The 19,097-nt window shown below is 51.7% G+C and overlaps 2 protein-coding genes across 2 annotated transcripts; one reads left to right on the top strand and one right to left on the bottom strand.

The window, feature by feature from the left end:
* Positions 1-1,746: 1,746 nt before the first annotated feature.
* On the top strand, positions 1,747-12,822 carry ILVBL (ilvB acetolactate synthase like). Its single transcript, XM_072601156.1, has 15 exons — positions 1,747-2,052; positions 3,056-3,257; positions 3,512-3,639; positions 3,770-3,908; positions 4,025-4,136; positions 6,835-6,934; positions 7,160-7,257; positions 7,654-7,790; positions 9,205-9,339; positions 10,986-11,100; positions 11,296-11,465; positions 11,601-11,671; positions 11,751-11,822; positions 12,066-12,171; positions 12,350-12,822. The coding sequence occupies exons 1-15, from the start codon at positions 1,933-1,935 to the stop codon at positions 12,526-12,528; spliced, it is 1,884 nt and encodes a 627-aa protein (XP_072457257.1). The 5' UTR covers positions 1,747-1,932; the 3' UTR covers positions 12,529-12,822.
* On the bottom strand, positions 12,372-19,052 carry SYDE1 (synapse defective Rho GTPase homolog 1). The gene is made up of 8 exons (XM_072601157.1): positions 18,920-19,052; positions 18,024-18,365; positions 17,036-17,695; positions 16,544-16,758; positions 16,253-16,379; positions 15,774-15,934; positions 14,821-15,058; positions 12,372-14,469 (listed from the first exon to the last, which is right to left on the bottom strand). Exons 1-8 carry the CDS (start codon positions 19,005-19,007, stop codon positions 14,045-14,047), a joined length of 2,256 nt encoding a protein of 751 aa, XP_072457258.1. The 5' UTR covers positions 19,008-19,052; the 3' UTR covers positions 12,372-14,044.
* Positions 19,053-19,097: the final 45 nt, after the last annotated feature.

Below are 19,097 nucleotides of genomic sequence, written 5' to 3'. Positions count from 1 at the left end.
CGATAGGTGTGAGGTAGTACCTCAGAGCTGTTTTAATTTGCACGTCTCTAACCTATAGTAATTTAGAGCATTCATTGATATGACTGTAGATGGATTTGATTTTTTCTTCTGAAAACTTCCTGTTCATTTCCTTTGCTGTTTTGTCATTTCAGTCATATCTAAATCTGACTCTTCATGATCCCATTTGGGATTTTCTTGGAAAAGATACTGGAACGCTTTGTCATTTCCTTCTCCAGCTCAGTCTTACAGATGAGGGATCTGAGGCCAACAGGGTTAAGTGACTTGTCCAGGGTCACACAGCCAGATTTGAACTCAGAAAGATGAATCTTCCTGACTGGAGGGCGAGCACTCAATCCAGAGCACTACCTAGTTGCCCTTATATCCTTTGACCATTTCAATTGGGGAATGAGTTCTATGACAAATTGGGCTCAGTTTTCTATAGATTTCAGAAATGAGGAGTTTATCAGAGAAACTGGCTGTAAAAAGAACTCCCCCAGTTTCCTGCTTTCCTTCTAATCTTGGCAGCATTGGTTTTGCTTGGCAAAACCTTTTCAACGTAATCAAAATGACCAGTTTTACATCCTGTCCTGCTCTCTCTCTCTTCCTTGGTCACGAATTCTTCCCTTATCCATAGACCTGACAGGTGGAGTTTTCCAGACTCCCCTACTTTGTTTATGAGGTCACCCTTTCAGGATATCTAGTTCTGAAGGCCAGAGCTTGGGAAGGAGAGAGAATGAGGCTGGGAGCTGAACTGAGATTATTGAAGCTGGACCCATGGCAGAACCTTGGCATGGAGAATGGGAAACCAGGTGCGATCCTTCCAATTCTGGACTCCTAGAGAAGCAGGCAAGGCAGAGGATGGAGAATGGTAACAGCCAGCCTTTATACAGCACCTGGAGGTCGGCAGAACACAAGTGTCAGCTCATTTGATCCTCACGTGCTGCTGAGTCCCATTTAACAGAAGAGTGAAGGGGCAGACGGAGGCTTGCGTGGCTGGGCGCGTCCCCCCGCTAGGGCGTCTGAGGCTGGATTCGAACTCCGGTCCAGGGCTCTGTCCACCGTCCGGCCTAGCTGCCCCCAATGAACAAATATTGGCTTAGAGTTGTTGAATTGTTAGCAGGGAGGGGGGTCTTGGGTGTGGGCCGGTGGCGAGGTGGAGGGGACAGAGATTTATGGGGTGGGGGGCTCCGAAAAAGGAGTGTCTGGGACGGGGTGGGCGAGGGAGGGGACGGAACCGGGGCTCTAAGCGGCCAGGTGAGGCCCGTAGCGGAGGCTGGGACCGTGACGTCATGGGGCGTGGCCTCGAGTTTTCTGTTGGGGGGGCCATGATGGGGCGTGTGAGGAGGCGGGGAGGGTTATGGGGCCCCCCTCTCCCTTCCCCTTCTCCACAGCCGAAGGCAGGGGCCCTGCGGCGGGCAGGGCCTCTGGAGAGGCTGGGGTCCTGGGCACGCGGCCTGTGACCCGCAAACGTTCTCCGTGGGGCTTTTTGAACTGGCTTCCCTTTTTCTTCTTCTCCTTCTCCATCCGAAGGCGGGAACCCGCTCCAAGGACCCGGATGGACCTAATGTCCACAGGGCGGAAGACTTAGAATTTAGGGGCCTTTTCCCTCTACTTGACTAGGAGGCGCCAGTCACGTGAGGATGAGCGCCGGCCAAGCCACGGCGTGACCTTTGTTACCTCAGGGGAGACGAAAGAGAGCGGGAGGGGCGGGGGAGCCACCAATCCCTGGAGGCTCGGGGCGTGGCTCGGGGCGGAGAGGAGACGTGACCACGCAAGACGGGGCGGGGCTTAGCCCGAGTTTGCGAAGCCCCGCCCACGTAGGTGGGCCGGGCCGGCTATGGGGCTTGGTGCGGCCGGGGCATAGGCCGGGAGCCGAGCGAGGCGGGGCCCGCGCTGTTATCGGGGGCTCGTGTCGGCTAGTAGGGCTCGGACATGGAGGCCGGCTGGGCCTTGGTCCCCTGCTGCGTCCTCGTGGTGGCCTGCGGGGCCCTGGGCGCCGCCCTGCTCGGAGTCGCGCATCGCCTGGGCCTCTTCTACCAGCTCCTGCACCAGGTGCCTGGGGCCAGGGAGGGAGGCGCGCTGCCCAGGGGCTGGCATCGGGAGGCTCAAGCGAGCTTAGTTCACACTGGGGCGGGCGCTCCAGGGCGCTTGGAGTGTGTGGGCGCGCGGGTGACACACGCACCTCCCTGGTACCCTGGAGTGCCAGCGCCGACAGGAGCGCAAGGTCACCACTGCAGGGCATGGGGACAGCGCAGGCTTCCTGGTGCCCGTCCTCCAGCTCCCATCCTCCCCCTTCTCGTCCCTCATTTCTCCCCCTCTCCTATCTCCATATCTTCCCCCCACCTTCCTTTTCTTGAACTGCACCCTTGTCCTTTGCCCGCCTGGCATGGGAGTGGGGGTGGGGATGGGCCTTGGAGAGGAAGGACTCCTGGTGCCAGAGAGAGTGCGGGGCCCGCATCGAAGGCTGCATCGGAGGCTCGGTGTCTGACCCCACAGACTGCTCTGTGTACCAGCTCCACTGACCCCTCCACGCTGTCAGATCCAAGGATCCCAGAACACTTTCCAGAGCTCACTGCCTTCTTCAGCCTTTTCTAGCAGGGAGGAATGGGAATGAGGACAGAAGCCAAAGTCTAGCTGAGCTGGGCATGAAAGATTCGTGTCTTCCCCAGCCGATGCCCCAGTATTTAACGGAGCCCTGCCCCAGGACTTTGAGGGAGTTGACCACCTTGTGAGATAGCACAGGGTGTAGTCATGGAAGTCCAGGGTCTAGAATATAGTATAGGGAGCAAAAGGGAGGGAAGGATAGGTTAGGGAAATTCTGTGCCGTGCTGTGGAATCCTCTGCAGTTCCCCATAGAGACAAAGGCAGCCTAGGGGACAAGACCCTACTCAGCCCTGACCCCTTTTACTCAGTATGTAACAGGATTGTAACCTTCAGGTCTTGGTCCTTGCCCCAAGCTCTTCAGTGTTTAAAGAGAATGAGCACAAACACCAGGCCACACTCTGCTGCCCTTCTCCCGTGCCAGCTCCCTTACTCCTTACCTCTCATGTTCTAGGTTGACAAATCCAGTCCACGACATGGTGGGGAGAGTGTGGCAGCAGTGCTGAGGGCGCACGGCGTGCGATTCATATTTACCTTGGTGGGTGGACACATTTCTCCATTGCTGGTGGCCGCTGAGAAGGTCGGCATCCGGGTGGTAGATACGCGGCAAGAGGCCACGGCAGTCTTTGCTGCTGATGCTGTGGCCCGGCTTTCAGGTAGGGCCTTGATTCCTATGTCCCTTTCCTAAGTAAGGGAAAGTGAAGGAGGATGGGTATTACCATGATTACTAAGGAAGACTTGGGAAGGTGTGGGTATCCTTTTGAGTAGGTCTGTGCAATTGTTGCCATGGTGGGTATTGAGGGGTAACTGGAGACCGATCTGTGGTGCTTATATACATTAGAACCTCAGTCGCTACTTGTTGAATAAGTGAATGTTGACTTTGCTGATAATGGGGATTTACCCGTGGCAGGGACTGTGGGTGTTGCTGCTGTGACAGCTGGGCCTGGCCTTACCAACACAGTGACTGCTGTGAAGAATGCCCAGATGGCCCAGTCACCTGTGCTGCTTTTGGGAGGGGCAGCCAGTACATTGCTGCAGGTGAGGTGGGGGCTGGCCTTCAAACGTGGGTATTGCTGTGATAATCTAAGGCCACGTGGGAAGAGGAGCCTGTAGTGGCAGGAGGAGAGGTGTTGAATGGATATATAGTGGCAATCTTTCCTTGCATCAGGGCCGGGGGCCACTTCAGGGCATCGATCAGATGTCTCTGTTCCGGCCACTCTGCAAGTTCTGTGCCTCTGTGCGCCGGGTCCGTGACATCATCCCTACTCTTCGGGCTGCGTTTGCTGCTGCCCAGTCTGGTACCCCAGGTAGGCATGGGATGGGGTTGGTGGTGGGGGTGACCAATGAAAGAGGGATTATGCTAAGGGGGAGAATGGGGTCTTGGGGTAGCCGATGAGGTAGCCTCCTACGCCCCCATTCCCAGGCCCTGTATTTGTGGAGCTCCCCATCGATGTGCTCTACCCCTACTTCTTGGTGCAGAAGGAGCTGATGCCGTCCAAAGCCTCCAAGAGCCTCATAGGAAAGCTTGTCTCCTGGTGAGCATCCCCCTGCCTCTCCTTACTCCATTTGCTTCCTCCGTCATCTGCCTTGTCCTTTTCCCTAGCCTTCCCATTCAGTCTATCAGCAGGCATTTATGAAACTAGCTTTCCCTGGCCCATAGGAGAGAGAAGAGGAGGAGACTTGGAGACTCGGTGCTTGTTTTCACTGAGCTGGCTCATTGTTTCATTGGGGATCTAGGGCTCATGCTGATGAAACAATTGGAGAGCTAATTTATATGTTTCAGGGCATATGTGCTGTAGGTGTTCAGAGACATCAAAATGGTCTTGAGCAGTTAGGAAAAGCTTTGTTGAGGGGTTAGCATTTGAGTTCAGCAAATCAATTTAGCAAACATTTGTTAAGCATCTCCTAGGGGTAAAGTGGTTGGAATGTGCCAAGAAAAAAGTACCTATGGGATGTTCCCTTAAGGACCTTTCACTCAGTGAGTTGGCTGTACTGTATGCCTAGATTGGTGGAGATGAGGAGGGAAGGGCCATGCAGATGGGGAGACCATCTGAACAAGGCTGGGATGGTGGTGGTGGTGGTATCTTTTGCATGTGAGAAAGAGGGTGTGTAGAGGGGAAATGAGGTTAGAGTTTAAAGGTAGGACCTACTGATGAGACTTGAAAGCCATATAGCAGTGGTTCACTTGGATAAAGCTAGTAATTTTGAGTTCTTGAGCCCTGTACAGAGCCGTGTGCAGAGGGCATTGGAAAGGAGAGACTGGGGCAGGAGTCTGTAACCTTTTTTGTTCTTTTAGCGGCAGCTAGGTGGCTCAGTAGTGCATAGAGCATGGGCAAGAGTCCCAAAGACCTGACTTGAAATACTTTCTAGGTCTGTGATTCTGGACAAGTCACTTAACAGTTGTTTGCCTCAGTTTCTTCATCTGTAAAATGGGGATAATAATAGCACCTACCTTCTCAGGTGTTGTGAGGCTAAAATGAGACATTTGCAAAACTTAAAGAGATACATAAATCTTATCTATCCATTCATTCCTTTATCTATTCAACTATTTATTTATTTATTACTGACTCGATTACCTATTTGTTTATTTGTCAGCTTGTATTATGGACCCTTCTCAGAATAATGCTTTTAGATGTACAAAATAAAGTACATAGAATTCCAAAGGAAGCGAATTATATTGATGCTCAGTTATAACATGCACGCGCACACACAGACACACACACAGACACACACGCACACACAGACACACACGCGCACACGCACACACACATGCGCACACACACACACAGACACACATGCACACACACGTGCACGCACACACGCACACACACACATGCGCACACACACACACATCCCAACAAATAAGTTCACAGACCCAGGTTAAGAACCCCTGGAGGGAAACTAAGTAGGAGGTCCTTGCCATAATTCAGGTATGAGGTAGTGAGGATCTGGACTAGGGTGGTGGCATCAGGAATAAGAAAGGAAGAATTTATGAGAGACAAGAAAGAACCCTCAAATTTGGGGTTAGATTGGACCCAGGAGACAGAATGTGGAGGAGGAAGATCCAAGGTGCTTCCTGAAATTCCTAACCTGGGTGGTATGACTGGCTCAAGGGGGGAAAAGGAATTGGTTTGGGGGTGAAGAGGTTTGCTCTAGACATAATTGAGTTTAAGGTGATGCTTGGGTATCCACCTGGAGATGTTTTAGAAGCAGTTAGGAATATGAGAGAATGTCTTATGCTTAGGCAGAGCATAACACACGTTTGTTGAATTGCATTGGTATAACCAAGTAAGAAGCTGGGGCTGTATGTAGATGGGAAAGCCATAGAATCATAGAATTTTAGAGCTAGAAAGACTCATGGGGAGGGGCATCTCATCTAACCTCTTCATCAATCACTTGAAGCTCAATTTTCTTGAGAGATTGTGACTTTCCAAAGGTCACACTGAGGAAGTGACAGAATCAGGACTAGCCCCCAAGTCTCTTGCTTTTCAGTTGTGGGAATGGTTGGAATTATGTCAGTGAATAATCTCTTTGAAAGAGTGATGATCGAAGGGGAGGGCCCAGAGAAGACGCTTGATTGTTGTTGACCATGAAGAAGAAAAAGAACTATGGAAGGAGACAAGATTAGAGGGAAACAGAAGATGTAAGAGTGCCAGGTGAGGGCTGAGAGGATGGACAGAAGTGTAAACGGATGCCAAGAAGGCATGGAAAATGAAGGTGAGAAAAGACCATGGGAGGTGGGGAGAAGGGTAGTATGATGGAAAGAGGATGATCCTCCCAGAGCTGGAAGGGACCTGAGAAACCACCTAATCTAACCCCTAATTTTATAATTGAGGATACTAGGACCTAGGAAACTTGAAATGACTTGCCTCAGCTCACATGCATCGGTAAGTGTCAGAGTGGGTATTTCAACCCAGCCCTGGACTTAGGGATAAAAATCCTGGCTTCAGGACCCAATTATGATATTTACTAGCTCTGTGACCTTGGGTAAATCATATTATCTTGCTGAGCTTTTAGTTTACTTATCTGTAAAATGAAAGGGTTGGCTAAATGATCATTAAGATCCTTACAAGTTCTTATATTTCATTATTCTGTATTAATTTGCCTTTTCCTATGGCTTTCTCCCTTTTTTATCCCTTGTACTTCCTAGTCCTCTGCCCTCTCTTTTTTTCTCTTTCCTTTGCTCTTGTTTCTAATTTAGCCCATTCTGATTTTCCCTGCATTGTCCACCAGGTACCTGCAGAACCACTTGGCTAATCTGTTTGCAGGGGCCTGGGAGCCACAGCCCGAGGGTCCCCTGCCTGTGGACATTCCTCAGGCCTCTTCCCAGCAGGTGAGCTGACCATGCAATCCTGGGCCTGGATTGTTCTTCCTGAGGTTCCCTGGGCATCAGAATGTGTGTGTGTGTGTGTGTGTGTGTGTGTGTGTGTGTGTGTGTGTGTGTGTGTGTGTGTGTGTGTGTGTGTGTGTGTGTGTGTGTGTGTGTGTGTCTGTGTGTGTGTGTGTGTGATAAGCAGAAGAACCTTCCCTTTACCCTGTTCTGGATCCTCCTTGACAGGTTCAGCGCTGTGTGGAACTTGTGAGCCGAGCCAAGAAGCCCCTCTTGTTGCTCGGAAGCCAGGCTTTACTCCCCCCAACCCCAGCTGAGAGCCTCCGGTGAGGAGTCTTTCTATATTTTCCCTGGCCAGAGCTTCTGCTGAAGAGATCTTCCTTATCCTGACCACTGTCCACTCCCTCCCCCTCTGCCCCACTCTCCCTGGCTTCTGGTGAGGAGACTTTGCTTCTGTGCCTCCTTTGAGGAATCCCCCGCCTTTAACTTCAGAGAAGCTCTGCCTGCCCTCTCCCTCCAGGGCCTTAGGGGAGAAAAATCTACCCTCTCTGCCCCTGCATGGCTCCCCTCATCCTGACCTAAGGCAGACTTGGGCTTCCTCCAGCAGAGTTGAGGGTGGAGGGGATTGAGGGGATTGAGGCTGGCAGGAGGAACTGGCATTGATGGAATTGGTGACCAGGAGGAGCTACCCCAGGCTCCTCTGATTTTCCTTTTCTTTTTAGAGCTGCAGTGGAGTCTCTGGGTATCCCTTGCTTCCTGGGAGGGATGTCAAGGGGACTTTTGGGCTGGGACAGCCCCCTTCACATCAGGCAAAACCGCCGTGATGCACTGAAGGAGGCTGATGTTGTCATCTTAGCAGGTACATGGGCTAATCTGTGGAGGCAAGAGTGGAGGGGGTGGTTGTCAACAGTTCATTTTTGTAGGTCTCCTTGGGTGTAGGACCCTGATTGGCATTCCCCATCACTTTTCCTGCTGGTTTCTTTGGGTCTTTGTAACTTCCTTCCCATACTTTCCCCCTTGAGAGGAGTTTAGTCATGCCCCTACACTCCCATTCTTTTTCTCAAATTCACCTTTAACAGGTGTTTCCACAGATGTTAGGTAATGGTCACTAGGTGGCTGCTGTGTTGAAAGCCCATTGTAGGTGCTATGTGTTTAGCTAAGATGGGATGGACGTGCCTTCCCCATCTTCTTTGACTGGACAAAATACATGTTTGAATTGCATTTATTAGAATAGTTAACTTTTGAAACAAGCATATTAAACAAGCAAGTTAAACAGATAATTATTTTAGAGACAGATTCTTAAAGAAAAAAGAAAATGCCACGTATACAATAATAGTTCTCATTTATTTAGTCTTTTAAGGTTTGCAAAATACTGTGTGTACATTCTCATGAAATCCTTACACCAACCCTGCTAGGAAGGTATTACAGATGTCATCATCACCATTTAACCTCCATTGCCTATGACTATAGGTTAGAGAATTGTTACTGATCTGAATTAGTGAAGAAAATTTTCCCACTGAAAAGCTCCCTACACTGATAAAATCACAGGTCTGGATCAAAATGAAAAATTATACTCATTTTACAGGCTGAGGAAACTGAGACTCAAAACAGCCAACCATTAATACAGTGTAGTGGATAGAGTGCTGGACTTGGAGTCAGGGATACTTGGGTTCAGATCCTGCCTCTGATACTTAGTAACTATGTTACTATGAGCAAGCATCTTAACATCTCTGTGCCTCAGTTTCTTTAGCTATAAAATAGGATAATAACACCTGTAGATGTTCTGCTTCCCAGGCCTTAGGTTTTAGAATCAGTCATGGAGAAGAATAACAACTTACACTTCTATAGATAGATAGATAGAACATTTACTGTGTAGCAGGGGGTACAGATACAAGCAAACAAAATAGCCTCTGCTCCCAAAGAGCTTACATTCTAACAGGGCCTTTATCCTTCCATTCATTTATTCACCTAACAGATGTTTACTGTGGACTATTACTTCAGCTTGTTCTAGGGAAAAGGCAGCAGTATCCACAGCTTACCACGGGAACCCACTTTGGGGGCTGGTGGAGAGGCCCTGAAGGTGATGGCAGAGATGAGTAAGATGGTTTGGAGTGTGCAGTCTAGTCAGGTGTAAGATACACAGAACAGAATACTTTCGAAACAAAACCTGAAGTTTCACTGGTTTCACTATTCTCCCATGACCGCTGATCACTCTTCACCATCTTTAAACCCTGCTATATTTATGTTTGTAATGCCCTCCCCAAACCCTCCAGGTGCTGTGTGTGACTTCCGTTTATCCTATGGCCGTGTCTTAAGCCACAGAAGCAAAATTATTGCTGTCAATCGTGACCGAGAACAGTTGCTGCTCAACTCTGACCTCTTCTGGAAGCCTCAGGAGGCCGTGCAAGGTGAGCAGAGTAACACCTACGATCTCATAGGATTCATTGATTTGGTTTTGGACCATAGAGTTTAGATCTGGGTGGGATCTTAGAGAAGAACAAGTCCAGTGCCCTCATTTTACAGAGGAAGAAACTGAGAATCAGAGAGGAAAATTACTTTCTCAAGGTCACAAGATAGTAAACAGCAGAGCTGGGATTTATGTAAGTTCTGACTTTTTGAACTCCAGTGCTTTATGCACTATACCACACTGGATCTCTAACAAGCCTTTAATGTGAATAATGGAGTAGAGCCCATCTGGCAGAGTGACTCTGGGGTTGGACTTAGAATCAGGAAGATGTGAGTTCAAATCTCATTCCTCACACTAGCTACATGACCCCAAACCAGGGGTGGGGAACCCGTGGCCTTGAGGCCAATGTGCCCGTCTAGGTCCTCAAGTTCAACCCTTTGACTGAATCCAAACTTCACAAAACAAATCCCCTTAATAAAAGGATTTGTTCTATAAAACTTGGACTCAGTCAAAAAGCTGTACTCAGAAGGTCACTTGTGGCCTTGAGGCCCCAAACAAACCACTTAATGTCTAGGTCTCAAGCCACTCCTGAGGACTGAGCTACTAGGCCTTGGATGGTTTGCTGTTTGCCTTCTCTGCATTGCTTGAGGGCACTCCCATGGCTGTGCTGATGAGTGATAATATTGACAGGATGACATATGTGTGCTTCCACAGTTATGGAATATTTTATATCCATTATCTCATTTGATCTTGTCCACACCTCCATGAAGTAGGTGGGACAGGTCATCATTATTTTACAGACAAAGAAAGGGAAGCCCAGAGAGGGTGATGAATAGTAAGGGCAGAGCTGGGACTTGAACTGAGGTCTAGGGATCTTTCCTTTAGGACTCTGGCCTTGCCCTGGTTACTCTGGACTTTTTGTCCCATGTCTGATTGCTCCCTGTGGTGCTCCTTGTCTCTTTGTTCACATTGGGCATGATAGTAGGAAGGGCATAGAAAGGGGAAAGGGAATAAAAATTTAGATAGCACTTACTATGTTCCAGGCAATGTACTAAGTGCTTTACAAATATCTCATTGGATCCTCAGAATAATTCTGCAAGGTAGGTGCTTTGTTATCTCTACTTTAAGGCTAAAGAAACTAAGGCAGACAGAGGTTAAGTGACTTACTGAGGGAAACACAGCTAGTAGGTGTCTGAAGCCAGATTTGAATTCGGGTCTTCCTGACTCCTGTTTAGGAGTAGCAAGGTGGTGCAGTGGATAGAATGCCAGTCCTGGAGTCAGGAGGACCTGAGTTCAAATCCAGCCTCAGACATTTACTAGCTGTGTGACTTTGGGCAAGTCACTTCACCGTTTGTCTCAGTTTCCTCCTCTATACAATGAGCTGGAATGGCAAACCACTCGAGTATCCTGGCCAAGAAAATCCCAAATGGGATCATGAAGAGTTGGCCGTGACTGAAAATGACTGAACAAGTTCCTGACTCCAGGCCTAACCTTCTGTCCACTGTGCCACATTGCTGCTTCAAAAGGCCTTCTCTGTCTACCCTTCCTTTTGAGCCTTTTTCCTGCCTATTAGGTTCTTCCTGCCCATTGAGGCAGAGAAGGCCATCTCAGCATGTGACCCTAACCCCATCAATATTTTCGTCTCAGGGGATGTAGGCTCCTTTCTGCTAAAGCTAGTGGAAGGGCTTCGGGGCCAGACCTGGAACCAGGACTGGATTGAGCAGCTTCGAGAGGCTGACCGGAAGAAGGAACAAGCCAATCGGTGAGTGTCACTCACAGTGTTGGCCCGATTTTCATTGGGCTCATGAGCCTGGAGTGGTATGGGCTAACGTGTATGAAGGGAGGGAATGAGAAGGGTTCTGCAAAGGCCAAGGAAACTTCCTTTGGTCCCTGAAAATGGGTAGAGTAGAGTGGTAGAAGTATTTCTTTCAGGGTGCTAACAGGCTGCCTATTCTAGAGAAAAGGCATCAATGCCCACAACCCACCACTTGAACCCACTTTGGGTATTGGAGCTGGTTGAGAAGACCCTGCCAGATAATGCAGTGCTGGTGGCAGATGGGGGAGATTTCGTGGGCAGTGCTGCTTACCTGGTCCGGCCTCGAGGCCCTTTGTGCTGGCTTGATCCTGGTGAGTAGGGACCAGGAACAACCGTGCCCTCTCCTCACCTTTCTTTTGGGGAGAGGGGCCTAAAGAATCTTGAGGGGCCTTGAGTATTTGGTCATGCTATCTTCTTGCCTTTTTCCTCTGCCTGTTCCTTCACAGGAGCCTTTGGGACTTTGGGAGTAGGAGGAGGGTTTGCACTTGGTGCCAAGCTGTGCCGGCCAGATGCAGAGGTGAATTGTGAACTAAGGGTGAGGGGTGCCAGCCCATGGGTTACTGCTTTCCTATGTTGCTTACTTCCCCTTTCCTTAGGTCTGGGTCCTCTTCGGGGATGGTGCCCTTGGCTACAGCATCATTGAGTTTGATACCTTTGTCAGACACAAGGTATGTGGGCACAATAAGGTATTTTTGCTGTTCCCTGATAGCAGATCTTGGGCCTGTGAGAGAACTGCTCATCTATGGGGAAGAAGAAATATTGGGAGAGATTTCTGCCCATCCCTTATCCCAGTTGAATTTTTCCCTTCTTCCTTGGGGTGCTCCACCCTTTCCTCTCTAGCTTCTATTTCCTTAGTTTGGGGCAAGGGGTAGCTTTTGGGGTTACCTACCCTTATGTTTCTTCTCTTTCAGATTCCTGTTATTGCTGTGGTGGGGAATGATGCATGTTGGACCCAGATCTCTAGGGAGCAGGTGCCCATTCTTGGCAGTAATGTGGCCTGTGGTCTGGTTTACACTGGTGAGGAAACTTTGGGGGAGGGTAGGAGCATGCTCTGTTCTGCAGTGGGATGGGTAGCCAGAGTGACTTGTTTCCTTGTCCTCTACCTGCTACTTCTTTAAGTCCTAGAGGTAGATAAGCCACATGCAGCTTTGTGCTAAAGCTATATTCTGATTGTCTTCTCATATTGTTTCTGCAGATTATCATGTGGTGGCAGAAGGGCTGGGGTCTCAGGGCTTCCTGCTGTCAAAGGAGAATAAGGACAAGGCTGCAGAGGTGCTGCATGCAGCCCAGCTGCGTTGTCGTGAGGGCCGACCTGTCCTTATTAATGTTCTCATCGGAAGGTCGGACTTCCGCGATGGTTCCATCTCTGTGTAGGAGGATCTGTTCATCATCTTGTGCCCTGACCTCCTTATGCCACCTGTTAAGACAGAGTGGCCATCTTGCCTGTCCCCCTTCCTCCGAGGATACTGTTTCAGATGGTATCAAGAGTGGGAAGGGAACAGGACACCTGAGAATGAGTCCCATTCTTAGAGGTGTGCCCTGGGTGGTGAGCTCAGCTTCTTTCACTAGGCTGGGTTGAAGCATCTCTGGATGTGATAATGCCCCCTTCTCCCATGAACCTTGGTTCAATAAACATCCCACATAGGCCTTTGGTGGCCCAAGGACTCAGCCCTGGCACCTGTGCATAATGATTTATTGTTCACACAGTGAGGATGGGGTTGAGGGAGGGTATTAGGTGATGGTGAGAAGAACCCTAACTTTCCCACCAATGGCTCCTCACAGGTGAGAGGGATTTGGAATGGGTGGAGTTCTACAGTGGTGCCTACTGGTTGCAGCCTCAGAAAGTATATATCCACTGTTTACTCCTCATCCCCATGTTTTCCCTGACCTAGAGGCCCAGACATTTATATAAATGTATTTATACAACATTCTCTCTTATTCTCAACACACACACACACACACATACACGCACAAACACATTCTTACAGCTGGAGGCAATAAATAAGAGCCTGTTCGTACCAAAGTATACCAGCCTGGCTCTTGTGGGGAGGGGGAGGGATGGGCAGAGCCATCCTTCAGAGAAGGATGGAGGGGATAAGTGCTTAGTTTGGTGGGCCTGAGAGGGTTAGGACCTGTACTCTGCTACCCCTACTTGTTCTTCTGAGGCAGTGATTCTTTCCCTGTCTCTTTGGGAATTGGGATCTCTTTCTTTGGGAGTCAGGAGTGTATAATACTCTTGGAGGTAGGGCAGTACTGAATACCAGTTGTCCTATCCACATAGCACTGACCTGTGGTCACCTCAGGGACTCCCAAAATGACACTGCTGATTTCAGTGCTTAGGGGAGTAGGGGGTGGCAGAGGGCTGTGTCCAAAGCTAATACTGATTTGGCTGGCAGCAGCAAGGGAGGGTGTGTTGGGGTACCCCCCTCAGGGAGGTGGGTGATCACAGCAAGATAATAAATCATAAGATTTTAGAGCTGGAAGAGACCATAGAGGTCGTCTAGTCCAACCCCCCTCATTCTTACAAATGAGGAGACTGAGGTCCAGAGAGCTTAAGTGACCTGCCGCAGCTGACATGGTAGCAAGTAGCTGAGCAGATTTGAGCACAGGTCTTTCTGACTTGGATTCTTGGCTCTTTCCACTCCTCTCCACTCTCACTTTCACCTGGAAAAGCGGCTGCAAAAGATTGACTCCAACGGAGGAAACCAACCTGGCTTCAGGAAAAGTGGTCCCTGGTTTCGGGGGAAAGGTCCATGGCAAGAGGTCTACTTATCTCCGTTAGGGCCATCTCCTTAGTAACGAGGGGATGGTCCTTGGCAACGGAAGGCTGGTCCCTAGCAACAAGGAAATAGATGGTCCTGGAAACCGGAGGCAGCTTCCCGGCCAGGGCTCAGAGGCACACGTTGATCTGCTTGGACAGCTCCCTCTCCAGGTCCAGGATCAGGGTATCAAAGTCCTTGAGGTTTAGGCGGGTGTTGAAAGGAGCCTCGGGGTCATCATCCATGAGGGCAAAGTCTCTCACGAAGTCACCGGCCCCCTCTTGCCCTCTGCCTTCATCCTCGTCGTCGTCCTCGCTGCTGCCCGCTACCTGGTCGTAGTCAGGGCCGGACAGGAAGTCCCGCCCATAAGACAGGAAGTCCCGCCCGCAGATGCTCCAGTCGCCAGCGTAGCGGTTGCTAGGGGGGCTCTCTGGCCCACCTCGGTCTCGGGGCCGTGTCACCACTTCGGGCTCCCCCAGCGGCAGTTCCAGCAGGGGCTGCCGCTTCGGGCGGAGGTAGGGGACGCTGTCCGGAGGATCCGGGGGGCGGCGGGGTTCTAAGGGAAGAGGGGAAGGGAATGACCTGGAGCGGGCTCTGAGCCGTTATTCTACCCCTCAGTCGTCCTTGGCAGCGAGCTACTAGCCGGCCTCGCATTGCCTGGCTGACGGGAGGGGTCACTGAGTTTGGGTCTCCGATTGGCTGGATGGTAGGCGTGGCTCTTGTGTGGCTCAGGCCCATCTATGGCTAGGTAGAGGCGTAGCCTCCAAGGTGATTTGGCCTCTGATTGGCCGCAATACAGGCATGGTTACAGGGGATTGGCCTTTCCCACGACTGATTGATGGACACGGCCTCTGGGGGATTGGGCTTCTGCTTGGGGCGGGCGGGGCCTGCGGGAGGCTGCGCTTACCTGGCCAGGCCTGCAGCAGATAGTGCAACACCTCGATGTGACGTTTGAAGTCCACGGCGCTGGCGATGCTGGAGCTGGAGCCTGGGGCTGGGCAGCCGCCTCGGAGCCTGGTGGGCGCTTGGCGTGGGGGCAGCAGCACAGGCCCGAAGCAGACAGCTAGGTTCTGGGGGGTCATGCGGTTGTGGGCGTGGAAGGAGGAGACCAGGCGCAGGTGATCCAGGAGCAGAGTCAGCGTGGCCTGCAGGGGTGGGGGTGGGGCGCAGCTTAAATGAGCAGGTGGGGGGTGTGTGGTCGGGTACACAGCAGGGCAGCGGGGAGGGACTCGCCCCAACCTCCCCCGCCCCTTGGCCCTTGCTCCCTCTGACCGCTGGACTCCTGCTCCTGTTCCAGTCCCTCTCTGCCTCCTTCCTTGCTTTTCTTCCCTCCCGGTATCTTGCCCCCCTTTCTTCCATCCTCTTCTCTCCCCACCTTATCCCTCATCCTCCCGGTCCCCATTTCCTTGTCATCCCTGTTTCTGCCTCTAGCTCTAGTTCACACTGCCGTTCCCCACTCTTCTTCTCTCTTCCTGAAGCTTTCTTCCACTAGTCTTCCCCTTGACTCCATCCACACCACCTCTAGCTCTGCCCATCCCCAGCTTCCTTCCTGTTCCCCAGGCCCTAGGCGAGATATCAGTGATGTGTACTATATATAGTCCACTGGAGGCTTTGGGTTATCGCTGTAACACATGTCAACACAAAATAAATGATTACAGGCCATGGCCTTTATATGTGCCTTTGTGAAAAGAAATGTTATAAGGGGGTCTATGCATGACCCAGGTGGGTGACTGCCTTCCTAGAATAGCCTAGTTCACTTCCCATTCCCCTTTCCCTCATCTTTTGTTCCCATTACCCTTCATCAGTGTTCTTTTTCCCTTTCTTTCTTCCCATCCTTCTCCCTCTTCCCAGTCCACTTACCCTCTCAACTTCAGGCAGACATTGGAGGAGTTCTCTGGTACCTTGTGGGTTGACCCTGCCTCCTCTGGATGGCCCCTGCCTCATGGCCTCCAAGACCACTTGGTAGAGTGGTGGGGTGATGAGGGGTGTAGGCAGCTCTCTTAGATAGTCCTTGAGGATCCCTGCAGAGGTGAGCCCCAGCTCAGGTTAGGACTTCTTTGTCACTTTTTCTGCTGATTGTGCCCTATTCATATTCCTGGCCCGGAGTTGGAAGACAGGTAGGATGTGGGGGAGGGGAAAGAGGGGATAGAAAAGTGAGATTCCCCAGAAAAACCCTAGTCCGAAAGAGGAATGCTGGGCTAGCAGAATGAGTCAGTGCTTTATGGGAGAGAAGACAGAGGTCATCTTAGGGGGACTTTGATTTAGGAGTGGGATTAGAGGAGCCAAAGAGAGGGTTTGGTGGGGCAGAAGGAGATATGGGTTGAGGGGAAAATTCTGACCTGTGATAACATTGATGTCTGGGTACAACTCCTCTGAGAGACTGACTGCTGCACTGTCTCGCTCAAAGGCATCCCGCAGTTCCTTCTTCACAGCTGCTGAGCCACACAGACGGTATAGCCCAACCACCTGGGAGGGAAAGAAAAGCCTTTGATATGGCTAGCTGAGACCTAGACCTTCCAGTGGACAGCCCATATCAACACAGACTCCAGGAGGGGTAGGGTGAGGGGTGAGAAAAAGGGGATCTGGTATAGAAAAGAGAGTGTGGCCAGGCTAGGGTTCCAGGGCCTCACCCGGAGCCCCCTTCTCTCGATCTGCCCAATGCACTTCTGGATGATGAGGGGCACGTGACCTGGAGCTTGTTCCCGTTCTACAAGCAATGGCAGAGGTAACCCAAAGACTCGGGGTTCCTGGCTTCCTGGGGCTTCCTGCTGTTCCCAGAGTGTCAGCTTTGCATATAGCAGGCCTTGGGGTTCTAGCCTCACTGCTAGCTGCTGGGCCCGGCACCCTGGGAGCAAGATATAACAGGTGATATAGAGACTTGTTACCAGCTCCACATAGCCTGTATGTACCAGTCCTGGCTGCCCATGTTCAGATCCTTTTATCCTTTGCCCATTCTCTGGCCACCCATTCTCCCCATATCTTTTGTTCCCATTCCTTGCTGGTCTGAACACTTTTTCCCTCACTAGGAAGCCCACGGACTTGACTCCCTGATTCTGCTCTCAAGACCTTACTTGATCTATTCCCAGGTTTGCTCCCTAATCCATCCCCAAACCCTCATGCACCTCGGAAAAGAGAGGGCAGCAGCACAGTGCCATGAGCACAGGGCCGGTGACGCTGAATACAGGGGTCCCAGACCAGGATTAGGGCCCGGAGCAGATGGGCAGCCTCCAGCTCTAGGTGGAAGGTGTGGTCAAGCCTCAGGAAATCAGTGCCACTCCCTCGAAGTGGTCCTGTTCTGGCTCTCGGGGCACCATCCACTTGTAGCAGGCAGCAGAAGTTTGGTGAGGTGGGTCCTGGTGGCAGACGCAGGCCTCCCAGCCCATATAGGTGCAGACTGAGACGCCCCCAGAGGGCAGGGGGTGAGGCCCGGGGTGGTGAGGCTGCTTCATAGGGCCGGAAGGAATCAGGAGATGGGTGAGGAGGCCGTTCAGGGGAGTCACCGTCACTCAGGTAGCCGGCCTGTCCTCCCTGGGCTCCTTCTGTACACCTCTGTGCTCCTACGCTGCTGTCCAGGTGATATCGGCTTATGACTGAGCCAGCAGGGGCTGCCTGTTCTCTTTCGCCCTCGCGGTCCCGCCCGCTTCTGGGTCCTCGAAGGCTCAGTCGACGCCTTAGTTCAGGTAATTTTTTCATCTTCATTGAGAGGCGCCTTGCAGGGCCTGGAGATTTGGTTCGTGATGGTTTAGCAGGGGGATTGCTGGGGACAACTTCTGGAGCTGGTCCTGTGTAGAGGTAGAGGAGAAGTTAGGCACTGGAGAAGAGGCTAGACTTAGGGGCCTAAGGACAGAAAATGAATGGGGGTGGGGCAGGGCCTAGCATGGGGAGGACTAGAGGAAAGGATTTGAGAACAGAGAGCAGGGGTCAGAAGGGTGGGAGTGAGAATGAGCACTAGACAGACTGGGAGTTCAGGCTGGAGGGCAGGGCTGGGGTTAGAGAGATGGAAAGTAAGGGATCTGTATCCCTTACTAGGGAGAAAAGAAGCTCTTAGGGGCTGGAGACTGCTGAGTGGAGGGATTTAGGAAAGAGATTAGGTTAGGATTGTTTCCTTACCCCCAGGGGCTGCACTCTCCTGGTTGGCTTGAGTGGCCTGGGGTGTGATCCCCCCAGATGCCTGGGTTCCTGGCTCCTCTTCAGGGATAGGATTGTACCATATCTCTCCAACCAGTTCAGTGGATCCTCCAGGTCCCAACATTGTTTCCTCAGATGCCTTGCTGCCTCCCAGCACCCAGCGACGGCTGCTGGACTCCAGACTCTGCAGGTAGGCCCCCCGGGCTGGGTTTCTTGACCCTTCAGGGCTAGGAGGTTCCTCTTCCCCAGTTCCTGCCACCTCTGTCTTGGGGACTCCGGGTGCTGGCTCAGGGACACTGGGTTCTGGGATCGGGGCTGGGCGGCCTTGGGGGATGGGAGGAGGGGAGAGGTGAGATTGTCCCCTTCCAGTCTGCCCAGAAGAGAGGAGGGGCCCAGTCCTTAAAAGCCCCCCTTTCCCCTTTCTCTCGCATTAGGGTTCTAAGCCTGACATCAGTAGAGATATCCCCTCCCTGCCATCTCTACTTCCTCCCTTGCATTCCCCTGGGTTCTGCTCCCCACACCCTATCGACCCAACCAAAGGGTCCCCTCCACACTGTTCTCACCGCCCCATAACTCCCTGTCCTTGGTCTGCCCCAAGGAGCAGCAGCCACTCTAAAACTCCCCTGAGCTAGTCAGCCATTCCAACTGTATAACGGTTTGGAATCCTACCCCATCCCATCCCACCTCCTGTTCCCCCCTCCATCCTGCCACCCCTTGCTCCCAGATCATCACCCCCATTCCATTCCCTAAGGCACCATCTCCTCCTTCCCCCAGCCTCCACTTTGGGGTCCCCCGAAGAGGGGCATTTGGGGGGGCTGTGTATAGAAGGGATGTCAGTGGCAGGAGCTCTGGCCCTGGGAACTCCCCTTGGACCTCACCTCTATCCTTCACATCCGACTTTTTCCGGGGAAGTTTCTCCCGGCCCCGAAGGCGGGAGAAGGTTTTCCTGAGTAGCGGCTCGGCCATGCTGGGGGCTGGGGTTGGGGGCTGGGCCAGGGTCCTGCCAGGCCAGGCAGAGCCCCTTGCCCCTGGCCGCCCCCTCCCCTCTTCTCTTTG

The sequence above is a fragment of the Notamacropus eugenii genome, chromosome 4 (genome assembly GCF_028372415.1).
Source record: "Notamacropus eugenii isolate mMacEug1 chromosome 4, mMacEug1.pri_v2, whole genome shotgun sequence".
NCBI classification, from domain to species: domain Eukaryota; kingdom Metazoa; phylum Chordata; class Mammalia; order Diprotodontia; family Macropodidae; genus Notamacropus; species Notamacropus eugenii.
Note: the sequence above shows the minus strand (reverse complement) of the source record. Positions and strands in the feature narration are given on the sequence as shown.